We start from the raw sequence: 23725 nt of genomic DNA, 5'->3' as shown, positions 1-23725 counted from the left end.
TTATATTTTCCATCTAAAAATCCACATTTGTTAATAAAATGTTAATTCTTTTACTATTAAAAATTTGTTTTAAATGTTTCTGGCACTGTGGGCATGCATATGTTTGATATTCAGGAAATAGTATACCAGTGACTCAATAGACAAATTATTAGAAGTAACAAAAGTGTTTAGCAACTTAATAGATATAAGAATAAAATCAATATCAGAAATCAATTGGATTTTTATATACCAGCAACAATTAGAACAAAATAGCAACAAAATGTTATTTATAAATAAATTTAATAAAAGTGCAAACCCTGCATAGGGAAAAATTAACTTTATTGAATGATATTAAAGAAGTTGTAAATTAGTAGAGAATACACTACATTAAAGAATAGGAAGACTCAGTTCTCTCCAAACTGATTTATAGATCAGCATATTTCCAACTAAAATCCAGCAGGTTTTCTTTTTTATGGAACTTGGAAAACTGATTCTAACGTTTATTTGAAAAACAAAAGTTTAAGAATACTCAGGATACTCCTGACTAAAAGAATAAGATGTGAGACTTACCCTAATAGCTATCAAAGCTTAAATAAAGCTGGAATGGTGAAAACTGTAGTTTTAGCACAGGGCTAAGCAAACTGAAGTGGAACAGGCTAGAGAAGCAGACTTGAAAACACACAGGAACTTAACCTATGACATATGTTGTAGGGAAACTATGCACTATTTAGTTGGTTTTCATATGGGGAAAAAAAAATAATTGAATCCTTCCTCACACCATGGCCAAAAATCAATTCTACATGAACAAAAGGTTTAAAATAAAAAATAAAACCTTAGAACTTTGTATTTTTATGACTTCAGGATAAAGATATAGACCTTTGAAAAGATACAGAAAAAGCCATAAAGATTAATACTCATATATATATGAGTATATATATGATATAAATATCATATATATGCTGAAGTTTTTAAGAGTATCTGATATATATAATATCTGATATATATCATATAGATATCATATATATATCATATAGATATATATATCATATATATCATATATCATATATATGATATCTATATGATATATATATTATATCTACATATCTATATGATATATATATATGATTAGAACATTCATAGTAGCATTATTTGTATAGGCTGCAATCTTAAAATAACCCACCTGTCCACAGACAAGAAAATCAACGAATAAATTGTGAAATAGAATCATAATGGAATATTATATAACAGTAAAAAATAAAACTATAGCTATACATAATCATATAGATTCTCGGTAACATTTTAGGTAAAAAGGGGAGTGGCAGAATACTACATAGAATACGGTACAGTTTTTTGTACTGCCCAAACACAAATGAGACTAAGCAGGGTTGTTTAGGGTCCCATACATGTGGTAACAAAACTCAGAAAATGGGTGGGACAAATATTTAGACGAAATCCAGAATAATTAAAAAAAAAAATCTCTGAATGGGAAATGAAGGGATGGGATGGAAAGGACTTCCTGAAGAGATTCGATGGTTCTGGTAAAACTGCACCTCACAAATTAGGTAGTTCGTTCATCATGTTTAATAATTTAGTACTCTTTTGTACTTTTCAAATATAAAACTCAAAAATTTAAACTAAAAAAAACCGAAAACAGAAACAAAAAATGGAAAACCAACAGGCCTGAGGCGCGCCGGCCGCAGGCCTCGGCCCGCAAGGCGCTCTGGCTCAGCAGTCTCGCGATCGGTAGTGGAGCGCGCAGAGCCCACGGAACGCAAACACACTGCGACCAGCCAATCAGCGACGCTCCTGCGCGAGACGAGACTGGCCCTTCTCCCGCGCGAATTCTGAGTTGCCTCAAAGAGCGTCGCGGTAGCGAAGCGGACATCACAGATGAGAAGCTGGGGTAGGGGAGGCTAGCGTGGCGTGGACACCTGTCGGAGACTTGTGGCCCTTTGCCATTGGGATTTTTTTCAGGCGTGAGGGGAGGAGTTTGTCCAGTGTGGGAGTCTGAGCCAGAGGCTGCTCTTGACTCCTGAAGTAAAACCTTTCTCGTTGGCTCCACCAGGGGCCTCTGACAGGAAAATGAAGGCAGTGAGCCTCACGGAGGGCAGGGCCTTGAGCGGGCGAGGGACCAGGGACGTAGGACGAGGGACGAGGGGCAAGTTGTCCAGCTCGGGAGTCCGAGCCAGAGGCTACTCTTGTCTCGTGAGGTAAATCTTCCTTGTTGGCTTCGCCAGGGGCCTCTGACAGGGAAATGAAGGCAGCGACCCTCGCGGAGGGCAGGGCCTTGAGGGGGCGAGGGGCGAAGGGCCAGCGGCGGGCCAAGCTGGACCTCGCGGGTTACGCCGTGCTGGGCAGGTTGGCCACAGGGGAGAGGGGTGGACATCCGTCAGCCATCTTTCCCTCCTGCTGCCCCAAACCCGTCAGAAACGATTGAAATTAACCAAGGGTTGCTCGTCATGTGTGCTCGAGGCCCGTGTTGCGGAAATCTTCCATGGACGTGAATTTTCCTCGGCGCAGAGTGCAGAATGTTTTCATTTTATATTTATGTTGCCATAAGTTCACGGTCGGTCCCGCCAACTAACCATTTCACTTTGTGACTGAAAAGCAAAAGCTGGATTTGCCCACATTTAGCCAGACACGGCAGAGGCAGGACAAAATTCCCATCTCCCAGCCCACAGATGCGAACTCTCCAGAGCATCACACCTGCAAGCAGGGTTTACGCTCTCAACTTGTTAATTTTTGGTTCATCTAAATCAATGAGGAGACTCCTAAAATGTTATTCCGCTAAGATAACCCGTATTTGAGATCTCAAATTTCGAATTTTACCAGTTTATTTAAATGGTGTCTTTGGATTCGGAAGGTTTGAGAGATCTATTTATTTTTCAATCAGAAACTATCTAAATATGGCGCCCTCTGGAAGAAAACATACCAGGAAATCTGGGAGGACATCAATGGAGGATCAGGTTATAAGAGCCTATGACTTTGAGAAAGAAGATAAAAAAGATCTGAGTGTTTCAGAGGAGGATGTTATTGAAGGTACAGTGTATCTAATATTGTTGGGCACTGACTATGTCCTGCAGTTAATTTAGTTTGAAACTATGGCGTTTTAAACTATAAGAAAATTTTGTAGAGCATTTTCATGTACTTCATGTTTCTCATTTGGAGTTAGAGTAGCTTATATAGCATCTCGGCTTTGTAGCCATTATTCCCAAAATGTCTGATAAGTAGTCCATGGCTTATTATGACATTAACACAAGAAGACTCCCAAAATTGTCCCTATGAAATGGTCCTGGATCTTGATTTAATTCCACCTACTCTTTAGAGAAAGCATTGCATTTATATATCTGCTTTAACAACTTGTGTTGCCAGAAAGCCTAAAAGACCTCAAAATTAAGATATTATGTCATTAAAAATTACCAAAAGAACATACTTAATTTCAAAAAATTTTTTATTTTTTATTATCAATACAGAGAAGACTCCAGTAATTGATAAGCATGGGAAGAAAAGGACTTCAGGAGTAGAAGATGTGGGGTAACGTACTCAAAATAATTTTTGCCTGTTAAAGTATTTTAAGAAAAGTCTACTTTGGTTGTTCAGTTAGTACTATATGTAAAGTACTGGGTGTGTGATATTCAAAAATAAGCATGATATTTTATGGATCCTTAATTAAAAGTTTTTAAATGTAATTTCTTCACAGGGGTCAAGTACAGAATATGCTGCAAAGATTTGGAGGTATGTTTTAGGCGATACTTGTATTTAAAGAGAGCTTTTTAAAACCATATAACTTGTATAATAGGAAATTTTAATCAATATACTCAAGACTGTCATTTAATGCCTTGTTTTCATATGTTAAGATTTTGCATAAATATATGTGATTCAGCTTCATCAATTTCCTTACTTAACCTTTCCAGTTGTTGATGTGAAGAGTTCAAATGGTACTGACAGTGGTGAGATATGAATGGTGCTTTTATTTTATGTATGTGTGAATTTAATGGAATGTGGAATTTTAGAACAAAATGGATTGGAAACATGTATAGACTTTTTTAATGTTCCTCTTAGTATGGACTTTCACAGACTCTTCGACAGACTAAGTGATACAAACGCACAAATATGTTTGTTGGTTTTTTCTCAATTTAGTTATTTCCTACGACTTTATTTTCTTTGTTAATCAAAGTCTTTAAAATAACTATTTTTTTTACATTATTAAATTATGTAGTTGAGAACTTGGCCAGCTTGTAAGAGATGTATAATCAGATAAAAATTTCATTAAATGGTATGTCAAATATCAGTTACATTAATGGTGTTAGGGGATATAGTAGTACTACTCAAAAGTGTCAATATTTGGCTTCTCTATATGTTTTATTCATAGAAGCTTGTCTTCTTGAAAGCTTTGCTCTATTTGGTGGTAGCAAAATGCTTGCTTTGTAATCTGTCATATAGTATTATTGATGGATATTAGAAATATAAAATATTTAATGAAGCACCATCACGATTACTGACAAACAGCTATTGGTGGTAGATCCATATGCACATGTTTAGCAAAGCATTATCTGAAGTATTAAAAATTTTATGAAATGCAGTATTTATGGGTAAAAATGTCCTAAAAAAGCTTCATGAAAGTATTTAAAAGGGTTCTTGAATTTATTTAGTTATTAAGATTTTTTAATGCTTGATCTTTGTCTCTTTTAATAAGTAATATGCTTAAAAGTATTACTATAATTTTTAGAAATAATTTTCTTATTCTTTGATTAAACTATTTTTATCTTTTGGATTTTAAAAAATATATAGTTTCATGTGTTTGAACTCATTCAATGAGTTCTAATTTTAATTCATCTAAATATGTTCTTTCAGTTGGAGAGTATTTTGTAAATTGAGAAAAATTTAGCCTTTGTGTTTTGTTGTGAGGAAATTAGTCTGTTCTTGAGATCCTTTTTTTTTTGATTAGCTCTTTTTAATCATCTCTAAATTAAAAAAAAATAGGAAAATCAGAACTGGGATACTAATAACAAAGATTTCTCAGAAAAAAACACGTAAGCTTGCTTTTCGATATTATACCTATTTTAAAATTTAATTTACAATGTCTTTCTGAAACCATTATACCAACTACCCATATTTATTTGAATATGTAGGGACAAAATATGTAGTTATCTTCAACATTAAAATTTAATGAATATTTATTTTCGTATAGCTGACATTAACAAGGCTCTTTTTGCCAAGAGAAAACGACTAGAAATGTATACCAAAGCTTCTATCAAAAACAGCAGCCAGAAAATTGAACATGTTTGGAAAACCCAACAAGAGCAAAGGTATGGTTGTTGTTTCTTTCACAGCCACAACATTTTTATCATTTCATAGTATTCATTGGTACAAATTATGAAAAATGCTTATATTTATTGGGGCTTCCAGTAAAAAATATATTTGATTTTTCTCTAAGTCCATTAGTCCTATAATCTCACTCCATTATAGACTTGAGATATTTTTCCTAGAAATCAATAAAGTTTACCTTTATCCCCTTTTAAATAAAAATTGAATTTTTTTGCTATAAGGGTAATTTGTATTTGTTCTAGAAATACACTAGCTGAATAAAAGTAAATGTCATATAAACCATTAGTTTTGTGATAGTTAATTGTTTAACAGCGTAGAAAAGGATTAATCATATTGTAAATAATTTGTATATTTTAGTTGAATTAACTACTCTTTTGTATAAAATTATTGTTGTACCAAAATGAGGAAAAATAAAGTGAAATATATCTATTTGGAAATCTTATGTGATAAATATAATAACTTTATTGAATCTGTTTGTCATATCAGAACCCATATTCAGGAGAAAATGAAAAAACCTGCATAGCATTAAAATGGAATTTTCTGGAAAATTTATATATACAATAAAACTTTCTTAGTTTTAAGAGCTAAAGCACGTGAGAGGGCTTTTCTGTTAGCTGGTTAGGAAGATGAATATTTTTGGAATCAGCATAAATCATAATTTTACTTCTTGGTTTCATATCTGAAATTTTAAGGTGTTTTATTTCCTTTTATTATAGTATAAATTCTGTAAAGTGAATTTTGTTTAGAATGTGTTTTTTTTTCCATATTGGTTTGAAAAAGACAATATTCACATTATGTTTTACAGGCAGAAGCTTAACCAAGAATATTCCCAGCAGTTTCTGACTTTGTTTCAGCAGTGGGAGACAGACGTGCAGAAAGCTGAGGAACAAGAAGAAAAACTAACTGTCAGTATCATGGTTAGCTTTATTATTAATCTATTATATCCAAGTATCAAGTAGGAATGGAGAGCCTAGCTTTGTAGGAGACCCATAGATTCCATTACCCATTACTAGTGATATGTTTTGGTCCTTCTGAATGGTAAACCAGAGAACAGGCACATACCATACACATAAAAGTTGTTAGTCTTTGCTTACTATGTTGGTCGGGATTCTTGCAGTTCCAAGTGACAGAAATTTGTCAAAGTACAAAAGAAAGATTATTGGTTTATATAAAAGAAATTCAGGGGTACTTTAGCTTCCAGCATAGCAGGATGGGTGTGGGGAAGGATTGCTTGTGTAATATCATCTTGGCTGTCTCCAGTTCTTATAGCCTCTCTCAGTGTGATAAGCAAGATAACCTCTTGCAATCCCAGACTTCACTATAAATTTAGTAATCCCTATGGACTAAGATAGTCTTTCTCAGTACCTTTGGCAGCAAAGTGTTGTGGAGAAATACCACTATTCACTTTGGATCACTTGCCCATTCCTGAACTGGTTATGGTCAAAACATGGTTTACTCTTAATGGTCAGACTTGTGTTACCTGCCCATTTCTATGGCAGATGGAAGTCAACTCCACCCATATATAATTACATTAACCTTCTTTTTATTTCATCCTTTCACTGTTTGTAAAATTATCACACATTTCTTATCTAAGAGCTAAGATGCTATTCATATTAAATAACTTTAAGGATTGGTCTCAGTTCAGTTTGGAAAATGTCAAATTTAAGATGTACATGAAACATACCAATGGGAGATGGAGTAGGCCACTGATATGAATCTGCAAAAGAAATATGGGTTTAACATATAAAGTTGGGAATTCTCAACATAAAGACAGCATTTAAGCCATGAGATCGGATGAGATCACCAAAGGAATGATGATAAATGTAAAAGAGATATCTAAGTAAGTACTTCAATGTTTAGAGTTCAAGAAGATGAGGAAAAACCAGTAAAGGACACGACATGAATGGCCTAATAGGTAGAGAGAAAATCTTTTAAGGATAGAGGATTAAGTTTTACATATGCTGTTTTTAGGCCAAATAAGGTAGATTTGGCAGTGTGAAGGTCATTGGTGTTGATCAGAATGTTTCTGATCAGTCTTGGATAGAATGATTTTGGTGGAATAGTAAGTGCAGAAACTCAATTGGAATGAGTGTAAGAGAGAATAGGAAAGAAATGGGGTGATAGCCTGAGCAGAAAAGGAATAGTGGTTTGGTTAAGAATGGAGAAAGAGCAGCATGTTTGTGTGTTGTTAGGAATCTTGAAGAAAAAATGAAAATGGGAAGAGCGGGGACAGTTGCTGACTTGGGAATGGATGGGATATGTGAGGAAGTTGGCCTTGGCAGGGAACCAAGGATAGTTCATCCTTAGAAACAAGGGAAGGTAGATAGTATATGAGTACACAGAGGAACGTAGGTGGGTGGGTTAGATATGGTAAGATACTGAAAGTTCTTTTTGGATTGCTTCTATTTCATGAAATAAGGTCATCAGATGGTAGAAAATGTGTTGCCTTTTGAAGTCAAATGAGAAGGTATAAAATACTTTCCTGAGAGGGACTAAGGAAATATAATTGCCAATTTAGGCTAGTGATCATGATTTACAGTGAGACCTATTAGCATAGTCAAGGGGTTTTCTCCAATTATAACCATCTGCAGGAATGCAATCAGAGTTAACTCGAGAGGTGGGTTTTCCAGGGCTGGAGTTAAGCTAAACGAGTGTGGCAGAGTGAGAAGGGAGCAAGATATATATGAAAAAGAGTAATTACAATGACTGACCATGGAATTTACACTGGGAAGGAGGAAATTGAGGACATAGGACTGGGATAGGGGACAGTGTAAAGTAGATAGGATGAAGAGGTTTTAGGTCATGATAGAGATTATTGAGCTGTAGCACTAAAAAGAGTGAGATAGAACAGTAGGGAGGGTAGTGGTTGAATAGTGGAGTATGTGGAAAAACAGTATATAGAATGGTTAGAGCCTGGATTCTGGAAATATACTGTTTGGAATCACATTCTGGTTTGACCAAATACTAGCTGTGAAACCATGGAAAAATTTTCTTTATGCTTCAGCTTCCTCATCTTATGAAAGGGGGATAATAAGACTACCCATCTCATTGAATTTAAATGAGTTCATATATAAGTTATTTAAGAGAGTTCAGAGTAGTATCTAACATTGTTAATATGAAGTTTGCTATTAGTAGTATGTAGAGGTTATAGTTATTGGTAATGACAAAATCTAGTGTATGAGTATGTAAGTGAATGGCTAAAGTAGGGTGGAGGACAAAAATCATTGGTGGAAGGTAGGCCAAGGAACCAAAAGATTGGCATTATTGGAAGAATCACCTGTGTAGATATTGAAAGCACCAAGAATTAAGACGTTTTGAGTATTAAGATTTCCTGTTCAGCAACTGGTAGGATTATTATATTGCTGTTGTATATTAGTGGTGAACACAAATTATCTAAACTTAATCATAATAGTTAAAACAAAATTTGAGATGTATTGATTTTAAAACTATTCCTTTAAAGCTTATTTTTTGCTAAATTTAAAATTTTACTCAAATTGTTACCACATAATTTTTTCTTTTACATTTGTAGAATTTATTTCGACAGCAACAAAAGATTTTTCAACAATCTAGACTTGCCCAGAGCCAGAGACTGAAAACAATTAGACAGTTATATGAGCAGTACACAAAGGTCTGTTGTATTTGGTAACACAATATATTCTTATAAAATAATTTATGGAAGTAGAAGATAATTTGTTTCTAAGTTTAAGGAAAAAACATTTTGTTTATGTTTTAAATTTTAACTTTTCCATTTGTAATTGTTTTTTTAAGTGTTAATGTATTTTACTTTAGGATTCTAATGTTCTTGTGGGAATTATTCAAAACAGGAAATGATAAATTGGGAATTTTACCTTAAAATGCACACATTATGCATAAAATTCATATATTAACACTAGTGACAGTTTTCTGTTCAACTGAAAATAGAAAGTATGTAATTTCTAGGTAGACTTTTGTCTTTATATCCCCACTGTTAAATAGAAAGTACCCAATTGAAATTGATGAATATTTCTTTTATTAACAAATAAATGTTATTTTTATTATGTATTATGTATGTTACTTTATGGCATATTTGCTTTTAGAACTTATTACTGACTAAAAATGGCTTTATATGCCAATTTATAATCATAAGAGATGGCCTAGACTTATAATAGAATGAAAAAGCCAGTTGAGGATTAAAAACTTATGGGTTGAGAATTATATGCTGGCACATATATTAAGAAATTGTGGTCTGTGGCATTGACCTCTTGTTCATACAGATATATATTTATTTTTAGTAACTTTTCATAGTTAATTATAATCCTGCATATACTTTTTTTTTTTTGAATGGGGGGGTTCTTTGGGAAATCTTTTTCAAATATGTCAGAATGTCACTCTTTTAAAGAAATTGGGATTCTCTGAGTAAACAATATAGTTTTGAAACAAATATTTTCAAAGAACTTTAATATGAACACAAAATTATTTTTAAAAATGTTTCCAATCAGCTTGCTCTAATGCTTCCTGAAAACTACGTGTTGATTGGTGTGAAGGTTTGATAAAGTACTAGGAAAGATTATTTCTAAATGTTACCACTTAGGATAGGATCTTAAGTATTGTATTTGTCTCTTCCATCTACCTTATTTGTTACATCTAGTTATGAGAAGGTCCTCTAATTATTACCTCTGCAATGGGTTCTTTTTAAAAAATTTCCACTGCTGCCCTGGTTCAGAACCTCATCATTCTTTGCTTATGCTATTAAAATGCTTAACAACTGATTTCTTTGTTCTCTAATCCGTTCTTCATAGTTCTGCTATATTATCTTCCTAAAATATCCTCTCTTCCGTCCTAAAAAAGTGATACTAGCTTCTCCATCTAAATTGTTAGGTATTCAAGATCTCTCCACCCAATAAAGTGATCCTCTTTTTATGCTTCAGTTACTACATTCATCCATTACTCCTACTCCTCCACATAATAGCTTTCTCTAAATTCACTCACTGTCAACTTCCATGCTTTTGCTCTTGCCCTAGAATACTTTTAAGTTCTTTTTCTTCATTCATTGAAATATTATTCTTTTGTGAACTAAATTGGAATTAATCTCCATTTTTTGCTACATAGCCACAGCAAGTTGTTTCCATTCCTATTATAAAATTTTGTTATTTTTGTTTATATGTTTCTTCCTGCTGGTATAAGGGAATGATCATGTATTATTATTTTTAAATTTCTCCATAGGACTTAATGTAGTACTTTTTACATAGTAGGCATTAGGATAACTATTTATTGGATGAATAGTAAAGATTTATAATTTTTGTTTTTCATAAATTAAAGAGGTATACTACAGATCATTTTTCTCTTTAATGAATTAACATCACCTTGATTATTAGTCATAATATGTGGATTATAACCTGATATTTAGAAAGATAACAAGTTTTCAAAATTATGGTATTTATTGATTTGGGACTTTGTCTTTTTATGTTGCTACTCAAACCTTAACAGTTCACTAACCCATTGTTTCAAGCAAAGTACATTACTGTTGTACATCCTCAGTAATATTGATTCATGTCTCACATTTTTAAACCTTTAGTGAGTATTTTGGTTTTGATGTATTACTGAGAATATTTTTATTTGGAATTAATAATGTATATTATTTGACTATTAAAAAGTTCTTAATTTTGAAAATACTTATACAAGTTTAGAACCTGAAATGAAAAACAGTGGTTTAAAAGTGACCCTAACCATTTCTGTTTTAGAATATGGAAGACCTGGAGAAGAATCATGATAATCTACTTACTGGTGCACAAAATGATCTTAGAAAAGAAATGGCTATGTTGCAAAAAAAAATTATGATGGAAACTGTAAGTCATTTAAAATTGAAAAAATAAGGATTACTGTAAGCATTGAAATATTTTATTTGCTGAAATATGTAAAACACTTATCTAAAAGTTAAATGAATGTTTAATATTTCCTTTCATGGAACAGCAACAGCAAGAGATGGCAAGTGTTCGAAAGTCTCTTCAATCCATGTTATTCTGATGACTCTTTGAAGGAACAACTTGAACCTAAGTAATATGATAAATTATAACATTAGCTAAGAGGCCTGTAAGTCTTAGAGTGGTTTAAAAATTCTAGTTTAAAATATTACATCCTGTTATTCATTAGCAAGTGCAAGCCTCCTCTTTCTGTTAACCTCCAAATGAAATCTGAACAGTTACATGAGTAGCAGCAATTCTTAAATTATATGTACCAAGCTTTCTGCTCTTTAATAGTAATAGTGATTTTTTTCTTTATAACACTTGTCAGTTAACTTTTAGCAATAAAGATTATTTAATTACAATTTCGGCTTCAGTGTATCTGTTTCAGTCCCAAAAGGTAGAAAGCACAAGTACAGAAGGTTACATTGTTCTTCTTTAAGAAAAAATAAAATTTATTTTATATGTACATCCTTTTGTATATAGTCATTAAGCTACATACCCAAGTCTAATGGTAATAAGATTTCAAAAGAAAATCTATTGATTTATAAAATTTATTGAAAGCAACTTAAGTTTGTGTTGTGGATTAAAACTATTATAAACCATTAAGATGACTGAACAAGATATATAAATACCAGTTTTAAAATATGGATTTGTGAATATGTCATTTCCACAAAGACATCAAAATGCCATTTAATTGGGCTTTGTCTGAAATTAAATGGCACATGCCTGTAGTGATGATTAAATGCATATTATTAACATCCCTAATTACTTATGGTTTAAGTACTTCACCTCTGTTTTCAAAGATAAATTACCTAGAATGTCTTTTTAGTTTTAATATTCAGTAATTATATGTAAGTTTGATTTTATATTCATTTCCAAACTTGAACAAGTTAATTTTTATGCCTTGTCTTTTAAAATGTCCCATTTTAAAAACAAAATATGAAACACTTGATTTAATAAATATTCAGTTGTTTCAGCATTTGTGTGAAATAAGTTACACATACTACTTTTTGGCTCAAACTATTTTCATTGAATCATTCAAAACAAACAAAAGTATGCCTATTAGGAAAAGAAGATAAATTTTCTTCTGTTTTTCCAAGTTTTAAATTCTAATTTTTGCCCTGATAACGTACTCTTTAAAGTTTTCTAAGTTTTTAAAAACAGGTTCATACTAATTCTCTTTTTCGGACTGTGATAACTTATATAAGAAGAAATCAGTCCTCCACTGTTAAAAAATATCTGACATCAAGGGGACAGTTTACTTCCAAAAGTTTTATATTTTGTAAAGGAGTTCTCTTTTAAGCCAAAGTATATGTTAGAATATAAATTGTAAGTACTATCCAGATTTCTAAGAAGGTCCTTATTTGAGTTTACAAATAGTTACAGGGGCAAATAAGTACTCTGGGGTGTTTTCTGTGTACTTAATTAACATAAATATACATTTTTTCCTTTTAAGAACTGTCAACTTTCATTGTTTCTTACTCATATTTTTTATTATTTTATCGTATGGCTTATGGTCTAGAAATTTTAGATCAAATTAAAAATAGGGTAAGATTGGAGTCTGAAAATTTGGATCATTAAGACAAATTCCTTTTACTAAATACAAACTATAGAAAATTCCAGTAGCCCTTTTAAATTCTAGTTGGTATACTAAATCAAGTATTTCCTTTTATATGACAGTAATTAACATACTTCTTGAAAAATGGCTAATAAAAGATCATCGGTTATATCATTTGACTCAATAGAGTATTACAATCTGTGCACTTATGTAGTATTATTAACTTGTCAATTTTTAGCAAAGTAAGCATCACCCTCAACATCCTTTAAATCCTGAATTTATATGTAATCATTTGGCAATGAAAATCCCAAGAGTCTGAAAGGATTTCTGAGACAAAGAGATTGCTTTTTAGAACTACAGTGGTTCACTTTCTTATCCTCAGACAATTGATACTTCTTTCTTTGGTTTTGTTTCTAATTAATCTATAGATTGTATTACTGTGATAATATCTGTGGTCAAAAATGTTTATACATAATGAAGGCTTCACAACTGAAATAGACATAATGGAATCTACAGGACTTAATGTTTTATATTTAAATATAACCTTATTTGGTAGTATACTAGCCTCCTGCAAAAGGGGACTTCCTTCACTCCTAGGTTCCCCTAACTGCTTCTCCTCTTTTTCCTTGGGCTATTAGTCAATATGCTTGTGAACCTGTTCAGGTGCTTGATGACATGAAGTCTTGAAGATATTTAGATGAAGGTGTCTTGAAATTTGCAGGCACAAGGCACTAAAGTACATCATCATATCAAATGAAGAAATGACCTTTAGAAGCAAAAAAGAAAATATAAAGTGGATTATGGTGTATCTTTTTTGAAGCAGCAGCTGTTTTTCTGCTCCTCACCCCGCCCCTGTCTGCCATTCTCTCAAATCTTAAAATTCTTCACTGAACAATATACTTTATTGTACTTTCATATATTTCATATTTGGACCTCACTGTAGTCTTCTGGAATATGCAGGGTATTTTACAGTTATAGAAACTAAGGCTTAGAGTGGTAAAAGATGAGACTGAACTACAAAAGCTGGGAAGTAACAGAATGTACGTCTTGAGTCCACATTCTTTAAATTTTCTGCTATACAACAAAGCCACAAATTTCTAATAGGCTTGGCTATCAGTCATTATAATGAAATCATTCCATGATACACATTTCTTATTCCTCTTGCATTAGCTGTAAGAAAGTAATGGCTTGGAAAAGACACCATAGTTGAGGGAGGCATATACAAATTGTGTTGTATGCAAAACTGAGGAAAGCGCACTATTTGAAAACTTCCCCAGAGACCAGGGGCAAATGCTTCCTTTCAGGAAGAGCCTCACAGCTCTTTCCCCAGGAGGAGAAAAATCTCTGTTATTTACTTGAAAAGCTCCATCTAACCTTTTTCTCTCTGAAGCAAGAACCTTTTTCCCTAAGGATGCCACAGGGTACAAGTGTTTCCTTTGGGCCACATAGTGTTTTTTGTTCTTATTTTTAATTGTGGCCCATGTGGTGTTTTAAAGAAAAATTGAATTTGACTTTCTCAGTGTAATCTCTATCACTTCCTTACCATAATCTCTATTACCAGTGTAAACCAGACCAACTTATTACGAAGTATCTGCTTGAATCTTTTAACACTTGATATATTATGTTAATTCCATTTGATAATATTTAAATTCACTAAAAGAAACCTTACATTGAATTTTCAAATATTTTGAATAATTACTCCCTATTTCTTAAATTTAGACTGTTTTAGAGCTTTAAAAGCATTTTATGTAGATAGCAAAACAAAGGAAATTATTCTGATTTGCAAACTCTTTATAGACTATTGCCTGAAAACTTTCAAGGATTAAGATTTATATCTCACTACCATTTGAAGACTGGAAGACTTGAATGGACTAAGAACGGATATTTTTAAATTACTCCAGAAAAAGTATACTACGATAGAACTTAGTATAAACAATCATCAGATATATATATCTCAGTGGTCCATGCACAGAACAGATATAGTTTTTTCAGTGCCTAAATCTAATAAAGAGTGAGATTATTCAAATTATCAAAAGATTCACTGCATGGTTTCTTTTAGCTCATTTTAACATGTGTTTATAGATGACTAACAATTTGATAAAGCCTAGTGAGGTCCAGAGGTAGGGAAAAATATAGCAGATTGTTCAATACTACCATAACTGAAGATCAACCATAAAGATGTTTCAAAAAAAGTTAATAATGCTCTCTTTATCCACTCTTGTGATTAAAATGTTACCAACACTGCTTTTCTTTTCCTCTAATGGCTAAAGCTTCTCTCTTAAGTACCATAATTCTATATATCATTTTGAATACTAATGAATATTTTGAATATATGTATTATCCATATCACTTAAGCAGAGTGTAATCAATGAAAATTTAATGTTTGCTTGATGAGAGTCATCATTATTAATATAAATTATACACTATCCTTAAGGGCCATACAGATACATAGGGTTGCTTCTAGCACACAATGATCCCGAATCCTATACTTGGTAATAATGTCAGTTCTGTTTTGTTTCAGTATTAGCTGACAGTTCTTGATGCAGTAAGTGCCCACCTTTCCTAACACTAACTCCATCTAATTTACCTGTTATCCGCTGTAAGTTCAGAATAATACTAACAAGTTCGATTAAGTAAAAGTCATTAATAAGTGCTGTAGCCCTTTGGGCAGAGTAAAATGATTTTTGACATCTTCATACTATTTTTTGGTGGGGAGAAAGATAGTAATTTTTAAGGTGCACAGTTGTGTTTTTAGGGATTTAGGTTGTTAGAAGCAAGACCTTCAGATATTTGGGCCCTTTCTATACTAAAGAAAAAACAATTTACAACTTAAAAGAAGTAATTTTATAGAAACATTTATTGTATAGATAGTGAGACTACCTGATATTTCACTGAAATGACTCTTAAGCACAATGCTGACATCTTTTAAAAATAAATAAAAATCTTAGCAGAAAAGAACTTACCATTGCTATCCATAGAACAACATATTCGTCTACAAAATTATTAAAGTACTGGTCTAAAAATAAAAGACCTGGGCCAAAAAAGACAGTGTCTTGAAGATACAGTTCACTTTTAGTCATGTGAGCTATCTATAAAAAAGTAAACAAAATAATTTCACTATTAAATTTTAAACATTTTAGCTTTTATTTTCAGGACAGAATTGATTATAACTAATTCACTATTAAGACAAAGATAAGGAGACCATTTAATCTCACATTTGATATAGAAATACTGAATCTAAAACTCAAATTCATGACTGGATGACTGGGTAGCTTATTAACATTTCAATATTAAAATTCCTTGATATAAGAAAGTTATAGTTGATAATCATAGCTAAGAAAATAATTAAAAGAACTTATTACTATATGGTAGAGTCTGTGTCCCTGAATATAACAGTAACTCTTTCACGGTTTTACTTGGAGCACAAATAAGGAACTATATATTGTGATAATACCACAAAAAAAAAACAAAAAAAAACAAACAAAAAAACCCCCTACCCATTGTATGAAATAGTTTCCTCTGTGTTTGAGGACCAGGTATGTTATTTATACCATGAATCATAAGTTAAAAGAATTTCTTACCACCAGTTTTTGTGAGACTTTAGCAAAGACACATCCAAACATTAAGGTATAAAGACAAGGATGCTTTTCAAACACATTAGTTGCTGACTTTTTATAGATCATTATTGCCAGTATAATAATTATTCCTATGTGAAGTCCAGGTGACAGAACACTGGTGCCCTAATGGATAAAGCAGAAAATCAGCATCACATTTTAACACTGCATTTATTACATTGCACTTTCTGAGCATCTATTTTGTGTTAAGAACTAGAGACCCAAAGAAGAGTGTAATGTAGTGTATGGCCTAAGGAGTATACAGGCCTTAGCAGTGCTTTTCAAACTTTCAAAGAACCTTAGGATTACGACATAATACAATGCCACAGATGTTTGATTTCAATTTTATATACCTACACATTTACAACTAATAACAACTAAAAAAATAACAATTTACACTAAATTCTTCTATGCTAAAGGCCATCAACATTTGGATTGCCAAGTTAACATATTTTTGTCCAGATATTGAAACAAAGCTTAACCTGCCAATTTTACAAAATATCTTAATCACTGACTAGGAAGAGTTTAATTCTGCCTTGGTCTCTATACCAACTATACTCCCTCTTATTTATTTATTTATTGCATTTAGACTGCAAATGCACTCTTATGTAACATTGTACAGTCCAACCCATTACATTTTTATCTGTGAATCAGGATTCTCTCAGCACTGTTGACTGTCCTAAACAAAATATTGCAAAATTTGGTTTTAATACTTACTAAATGTATAAATATCAATTTACATGTGTTCATTAAAACAAACTTGTTTAAGTTTACATGTTATAACTTACTATAAAATTATAGTAATACTATAAAATCATAAAATACTTTATAGTAATAACTTTTACTACATAGTAATAATTTATAAAAATGTAGGCTAATAGTGCTTTTATCTGTATTATGGTTCTTAGATTTTATTCAAGAAAATCTGCTAAAACAGGTGGAAAACCACCAGTTTAAGAATCTGAAATTATCACTTCTTCATGAGAGTATCAATTTCTTATCTTCCTTCAACCAGTTAATCAATTTTTTCTTAGTAAAATATTCTCTAAAGCGGACATCGATCCTTACTGAAATCATGTTTTCTTCAGCAGAACTTGTGCTCTATTTTATCATTCATTGTCAAGCAACAAGTATTCCTCAGCACCTTATGCACAGTACTATATTGAGGTCAACAAATAAAATACCTCAAAAAACAACAAATGAATTTTTCCAAATACATCAGAACTTATGTATTTAAATGAGTTTTTTATTTTGCTTTTGAATTATGTATATAAAATGTGTTCATAAAGATTGATAACTTATGAATTATGTAGATTCCTTTGAATTATCTTGAGAACCAATTTATAAGTCATTTAAGATGGTGCGAATTTTTTAACCAAACGTGCTGTATTTCATGTTTATCATTCCCCTTATTTATTAGACCTAGCTCCAAATGACTGTGACTTTTTTCAAAATCAAATCCATCCTTAAACTGGATTTTGAACTATAGCACCAAAGAAATTAAAGAACTTAGGCTGAGAAGGTCAAGAAGGGATGAGAAAGAGAATGAGTTATAACTTAAAGCAATTCTAAAAAGCCATTCTAATAATGTTTTTGATAGAAGAGGGCATCACTGGAATAAGTACTTATATTCAACTACCTTGAAGATGATAATATGCTTTTATTAAAAAAACATAGATATTATGTTACATTTGTTTAAAACTTGACAGAGTTTCTGATTCCTACGTAAATTATTAAAGAAGTTTTAAAACAAATATGAAAGTATAATAGCATGAGCAAACCGTGAAGAATACAAAACACAAAGTCTATTCACTCAATTTAAGAATTAAGGTTAAAAATTTTACCTTTTAAAATATTAGAATAGTTTTAAAAAATATATTTTAATGAAATTTCAATAAAACTTACTTCATTAGTAATAAATTGCCCCATATGTGAAACTGTGACCTTTGGCAGCTTTCTGGCCAATCAGACACTCATTCCCTAACTATTCTCCTCTCCTTATTAGTGCAAGGCACAAAATGCAAGAAAACAAATGACAACTCTATTATGTACAGTACTGAAATAGTGAATGAGTAAACAGAATGTCAGATAAGTCTACTCAGAAAGGTCATAGAAAAAAGAAAAATGCTTTATTATCAGTCTGAACTGTTTTTAAAAAGCTTTTATATTATGCGCCTAAAAAAATTCCGTTAGTTCCCTTCCCCATTCTTGAACTTCGGCATATTTTTAGTTATCTCTGCAGATGGGGATAAGAGATTTTAGCATAAAATTAATACTAAATGATGAAATTAATGTCTTACTGCTATAGTGGATCCATTCTTGCCAACTCCACCATGGAGGATAACATGGAAATAATTTGAACAGGAAAATATTGCTCCACCTACAACTCCAAGAACTGGGAAGATCTTCAATTTTATTTCTAGAATAGGTATCTTTAGGGGTAGAGGAAACAAACAAATCATTAAGAGCACAGAATTTCTTTTCCTATTGAACAGTAAAACATTATGATATGGCTCTGTACCATAAGCTATCCTTTTTCTTATAATCGAACCTTAACTTCTGGAATGTAGCCTGAAGTGGTAACTTTTCTTTGGATGGTTTTACTCATTAAGTGGAAAATGAATCCACCCAATTCAGCTAAGTCTACTTAAATAATTGTGATGAGATATTTCATCTTATAAGCCTTTATCTGACACAATGTAAAAAGGATAGTTCACTTGGATTTAGTACTTCTAAAAGGCAGCATCATAGGAAAGTGAGACAGCATGACCTGTATCATGAATGTGACAAATAATCATGATGTGTGTGAATGCAAACATTTTGTGTAGTTAATATCCAGGATTAAATCTCTAGCAGTTTATTTACCTGTTAGTCAATTGCTGTTCAAGAAAACGTCCAAAGGCAGCAAAAGATTAAAAAAAACAGTAACAGTGAATTTCCAAAAGCTGTAGGCTATTGTGCTTTGAAAACAGACTTTGAAATATTGTACCAAAATCTGTAGAAACTACAGATTAAAAATTAAATTTAGAAAATCTACATCTAAAATAAGTATTTTTGTTGGTGAGAATAAACAGATGTGCTTTCTTCCTATGGGATTGCCAAAACATTGAATGGAATGATTTTAAGATTAAGTTAAATTTTTTCCCATTAAAACTAAATCAGAATTCCAAATTTAAGATGACTCCATTTGACTTAAAGACTAGAGCTGCCTTATTGTCTCTAGGTCCACATTCACCTTCTTATGGGTACTAGCAGAACAGCTACCATAAAAGACATATTGTATCCCTCTATTCTAGAAGCATGTACTTGATTCTATTATTCTTACATGATGAGAAGGAATATGAATGTCTTAAAAATTATCAAAGTCTATTTCTGAGCCTAGTGATATGAACTGTAGTTGGAAATTCTGAAACTATCAATGTCACAGAAATCTTACTATTTTTTAATAGACTTACTTTTTAGAGCAATTTTAGGTTCACAGCATAATTATGCAGAAAGTACATCGAATCCCCATATACTCCCGCATCCCCCTCCTCCCCCACTATCAACATCCCCTACCAGAGCCTACATTTACACATCATTATCACCCAAAGTCTAGAGCTTACATTAGGGATCAGTCTCAGTGTTGTACATTCTATGAGTTTGGAAAATACATAATGACAAGTATCCACCATAATAGTATCATACAACATAGTTTCACTGCCCTAATCATCTTCCATGCTTTATCTGTTTATCCTCCCTTCCCCGCTAACCTCTAGCAACCAGTGACCTTTTCACTATCTCCATCATTTTGCCTTTTCCAGAATGTCATACAATATGAGTTGGAATCATATAATATATGGCCTCTAAAGGTTGGCTTCTTCCATTAAGTAATATACATTTAAGTTTCCTCCATGTTTTTTTATGGCTTGACAGTTCTTTCTTTTTAACATTAACTAATATTCCATTACCTCTATGTACCATAGTTTATCTATTCACCTACTGAGGGACATCTTGGTTGCTTCCAAGTATTGGCAATTATGAAAAAAGCTGCTGTAAATATCCATATTTGGGTTTTTGTGTGGATAAAATTTTCATCTTATTTGGGTAAATACCAAGGGATCTTACGGTAAGAGTATGTTTAGTTTTTTATTTCTTACTATTTTCACTGGAGGTATAATATAGCTCAGTGATTAAAAACATATGAGTCTAGAATCAGTCTACTTAATTCCTAGCTCTAGTACTTACTAGCTATGGGTTCTTGGATAAACTGATTATTCTAAAACTTGTTTATAAAATAATGATAGTACCTATTTTATAGAATTGCTCTGAGGATCAGATGTAACTGATAGTAAGATGTTTAGGAACATTATAAGTGTTGAATAAATGTTAGTTGTTGGCTATCGATATTATCCTTATTCTTCTTAACTCTATGGGCATGAGGCTGTGAGCCAGCCAGTGTTGTGGACTTTGGTTAAAGAGATAGAATAATTTGTTTCTTTATAGTTTCTTCCTTTGTAAAGCATGAATTTATGACAGTGGCTTCCTGAGAGTCAACTTTTATCAAAGTACTGAGGTCACCAACCACACAGAAAATAAAAACACTCATTAATATGGGAAATTTCACCTCATAGATTATAAAAAAATGCAAATTAGCAACATTTCTTTCCTAATACTGAGGGACATGATTCAAATGTAAAATATTTTATTGAATTTGCTTTCCTAAATATCTATTTTATGAGATACATTTTGGCCTGGAAAAGGTAGTTCAACTAGTGTATTTAATTTTCTATTAAGGAAATGGGGTCATTTTCTTCTATGCAGTAATATATTCATGCATAGGGGAAAATGCCATAATAAGGTATGCAGGATAATAAAATTACAAAATGAAGGGAAAAGGTTAAGAAAATGAATGAATATTAAATACAATGCCAAGGGTTTCTGAAGAAAATTAATAATGCAATATTTTTACTAAATATTTAAAAAGTACTTAATGTAAATTCAAATATTCAGTTTTACCGTATAGTCCCACATTGTTGCTCCTCCAAATGTAGACAACACAAAGACGATCATTAAAGCTACCTGAATTTCAGTTACATCCACTCTAAAGAGGAAGGACAAAGAACAGGAAAGATGTTTGTTTGTAAATAAAATTTCTGAATATGAAGGTTAACCATATATTAAATATCAAAGATGTAAAAATCTGTATAGACTTAGATTATTTTTACCTTTTGTTCCATCACTGAATTATCAATTGACTACATTGTTAAGTGAAAAAACTTACAGAACAACAGTGCTCACAAATAGGTAAACATTAATATATACATAGGGAAAAAACTTTTACAGCATATTTAGAATTGCTAGTAGCCATTACCACTGAGATCACAAAAGGCTTTTTACTTTCTATTTTATGTACTTCTGTAAAGTTTGAATTTTTTTTAATAACAATTATGTATTACTTCCATAATCAGGAAAAATAACATTAAAACAACCAGATAATTTAAGACAAATTTTTAAATACTCTCAAGTCAATTCAACTTAAGCGAGGAAAATTCTGTTTTCTTTATTAAGTTAACAACAGTCACTTTTTTTTTTTTTGGTTTTTCCATTTTCCTCCTAACATATAAACATGCTTAAATTTCTTTCAAAAAACCACTAAACCAGCCAACATCAGTCTCTAATCTGCATCTCCTGAAGCTATCAACTCCTCTCTCCTTTGTTCCATAAACAAGCTAACTAAAAAGTAGTCTACATTTATATTTTTCTCCTCTCATTATATTTGCTGCTTAATCTATTCTAGCCTGGTTTTTGGCCCCATTCTACTAAAACTATTTAAGGTAGTCTTTCAATTTGTTGAATCTAAGGAATACATTTTAGTTATCTTGCATAACTTCTCTGCAATATTTAAAATGCTGATCGCTCCCTCTTTAGGAAATGCTTTGCTATGTTTTTTAAAATTCCATTCTCTCTTCTGATTCTCCTACCTTGCTTGAAGCTCTTCTCAGGCTCCTTCCCAGACTGCTTCTTCCACCATATCTTAAATGCTACTACTTCCAGAATTCCATCTTTTCTTATTTTAGATTCTCTGAATAATTTTATCTGTACTTAAGACTACTATCTATATGCTAATGACCTCTAAATCCATATCTCCAAATCCATATCTTCTTCTGAGCTCCAGATTTTTATATCTGTCTACCTACTTTACATCATGCCCCTGGAGTCTTTAGATGCTAGAGGAATACTTATTGCTCTGCAAATATAAGAAATGTAGGGATTAGATGAGAAATAAAACCAGATATGGAAACCACTTCTCTACTGAGTTATTTTGGGGGCAGTTAGGAGGAAAAAGGTGAACTGAAGGAAAATATGAATAATGATATCCAGTATTTATAAGATCAATGGCAGGCAAACCAAGGCCTCCAGGCTGCATGGAGAAATAATCAAGTTAGTTGGAAAAGGAAAACAGAATGTATGGTACTTGAGAAAAAGGGGAAAAGGTACTAACATTTATTGAGCATCTATTATGACTCTCAGGAGCTGTAAATTATTCTTGTTTCTTGGAAAGGAAAACTAAAATGATTTTTCCATGCCTTTATTAGAACAACTGGATACTGCTATAGGAAAATGACTTCGGAACGAACACTCTTCCTACTATATCAGAGTTTTGCACTTTTTCCATAACAATGCTATGTAGAATTACACTGTTATTCATAATTTTCCAAGAGTATGACTAGCAACCAGAGCAACTAGGAAAGCTGATAGGGGTAATAGAACTAAATAGAACTAAATGAACTAAATAACACATACAAGGATTGATCAAGGAACCTTGGTTTCACATATGCATCATTCATGCCACAAATTTTAAATTACAGCTTTGGATATGATAAAAAGGGTGGAATTCTTCACCAAATCCTCAAATATTTGAAATATGAAGAGAGTTGAAGCTTGAGAGCTATATTAGGCAAAGAATATTTTGTATAACAATTTACAAACTTTAGAGAACTCATTAATGAGTCTGAGTTTTTAAAAACTGTGTCCATTGCTTCTCGGCCTTTTGGCTAAGATCAAGTGCAAAAACTGCGTCCAAAAAGATGGGTATTGGGGATAGCATGCAGGTATATCTTACCTCCCAAACTGTTGTCATGGAGGACAATCTATAATAGTACTATTCAAAGAGTAGAGTGGTCTAGGGTTTGTTACTAGCCTATGATGAGATAAGTATAGAAATTGAGAGCAAGTATTTAGAAACATATGCTAATTTGACAGTCATTTTGTATCTGTACAATCAAATGAAATACTGGGGACTACTCTGTAAGTCTGTTTTT

General features: G+C 32.1%; 2 protein-coding genes across 6 annotated transcripts in view; one reads left to right on the top strand and one right to left on the bottom strand.

Moving 5' to 3' along the window:
* Positions 1-1595: 1595 nt before the first annotated feature.
* SYCP3 (synaptonemal complex protein 3) lies at positions 1596-11690 on the top strand. Of its 3 annotated transcripts, XM_036237358.1 has the most exons (9): positions 2106-2189; positions 2873-3018; positions 3453-3513; positions 3680-3714; positions 5171-5288; positions 6113-6212; positions 8837-8935; positions 11028-11132; positions 11257-11690. In XM_036237358.1, exons 2-9 carry the CDS (start codon positions 2886-2888, stop codon positions 11308-11310), a joined length of 705 nt encoding a protein of 234 aa, XP_036093251.1. In that variant the 5' UTR covers positions 2106-2189; positions 2873-2885; the 3' UTR covers positions 11311-11690. The 3 variants fall into 3 exon arrangements, with proteins under 3 accessions (XP_015982548.1, XP_036093251.1, XP_015982547.1); XM_016127062.2 differs by lacking the exon at positions 2106-2189 and adding an exon at positions 1596-1882 and having other exon boundaries at positions 11028-11335; XM_016127061.1 differs by having other exon boundaries at positions 11028-11335.
* Positions 11163-23725, bottom strand: part of CHPT1 (choline phosphotransferase 1) — a 29724-nt gene continuing 17161 nt past the window's right edge. Inside the window, exons 4-9 of one of the 3 annotated variants that reach the window (XR_004955777.1) lie at positions 21420-21504; positions 18722-18853; positions 16389-16547; positions 15771-15896; positions 13373-13573; positions 11163-11336 (exon numbers count right to left, since the gene is read on the bottom strand). Coding sequence is in view for 2 of the 3 variants with exons in the window: in XM_016127060.2 (XP_015982546.2) it covers positions 11292-11336; positions 13463-13573; positions 15771-15896; positions 16389-16547; positions 18722-18853; positions 21420-21504 (658 nt within the window). In the remaining variant the exon portion in view is untranslated. The remainder of the gene's footprint in view (positions 11337-13372; positions 13574-15770; positions 15897-16388; positions 16548-18721; positions 18854-21419; positions 21505-23725) is intronic. The other 2 variants (XM_016127060.2, XM_036237357.1) reach the window with 2 other exon arrangements.

Source organism: Rousettus aegyptiacus, unplaced genomic scaffold, assembly GCF_014176215.1.
Source record: "Rousettus aegyptiacus isolate mRouAeg1 unplaced genomic scaffold, mRouAeg1.p scaffold_m13_p_2, whole genome shotgun sequence".
NCBI classification, from domain to species: Eukaryota; Metazoa; Chordata; class Mammalia; order Chiroptera; family Pteropodidae; genus Rousettus; species Rousettus aegyptiacus.
The sequence above is the reverse complement of the archived record's forward strand: the minus strand, read 5'-3'. Positions and strand labels throughout refer to the sequence as shown.

Bases quoted from the DNA above. Each gene is read 5' to 3' on its own strand.
- SYCP3 (XM_036237358.1), top strand. From the start codon at position 2,886: ATGGCGCCCTCTGGAAGAAAACATACCAGGAAATCTGGGAGGACATCA. The intron at 3,514-3,679 runs GTAACGTACTCA...ATTTCTTCACAG, and splicing joins TCAGGAGTAGAAGATGTGGG to GGGTCAAGTACAGAATATGC. The intron at 11,133-11,256 runs GTAAGTCATTTA...TTCATGGAACAG, and splicing joins AAAAAATTATGATGGAAACT to CAACAGCAAGAGATGGCAAG.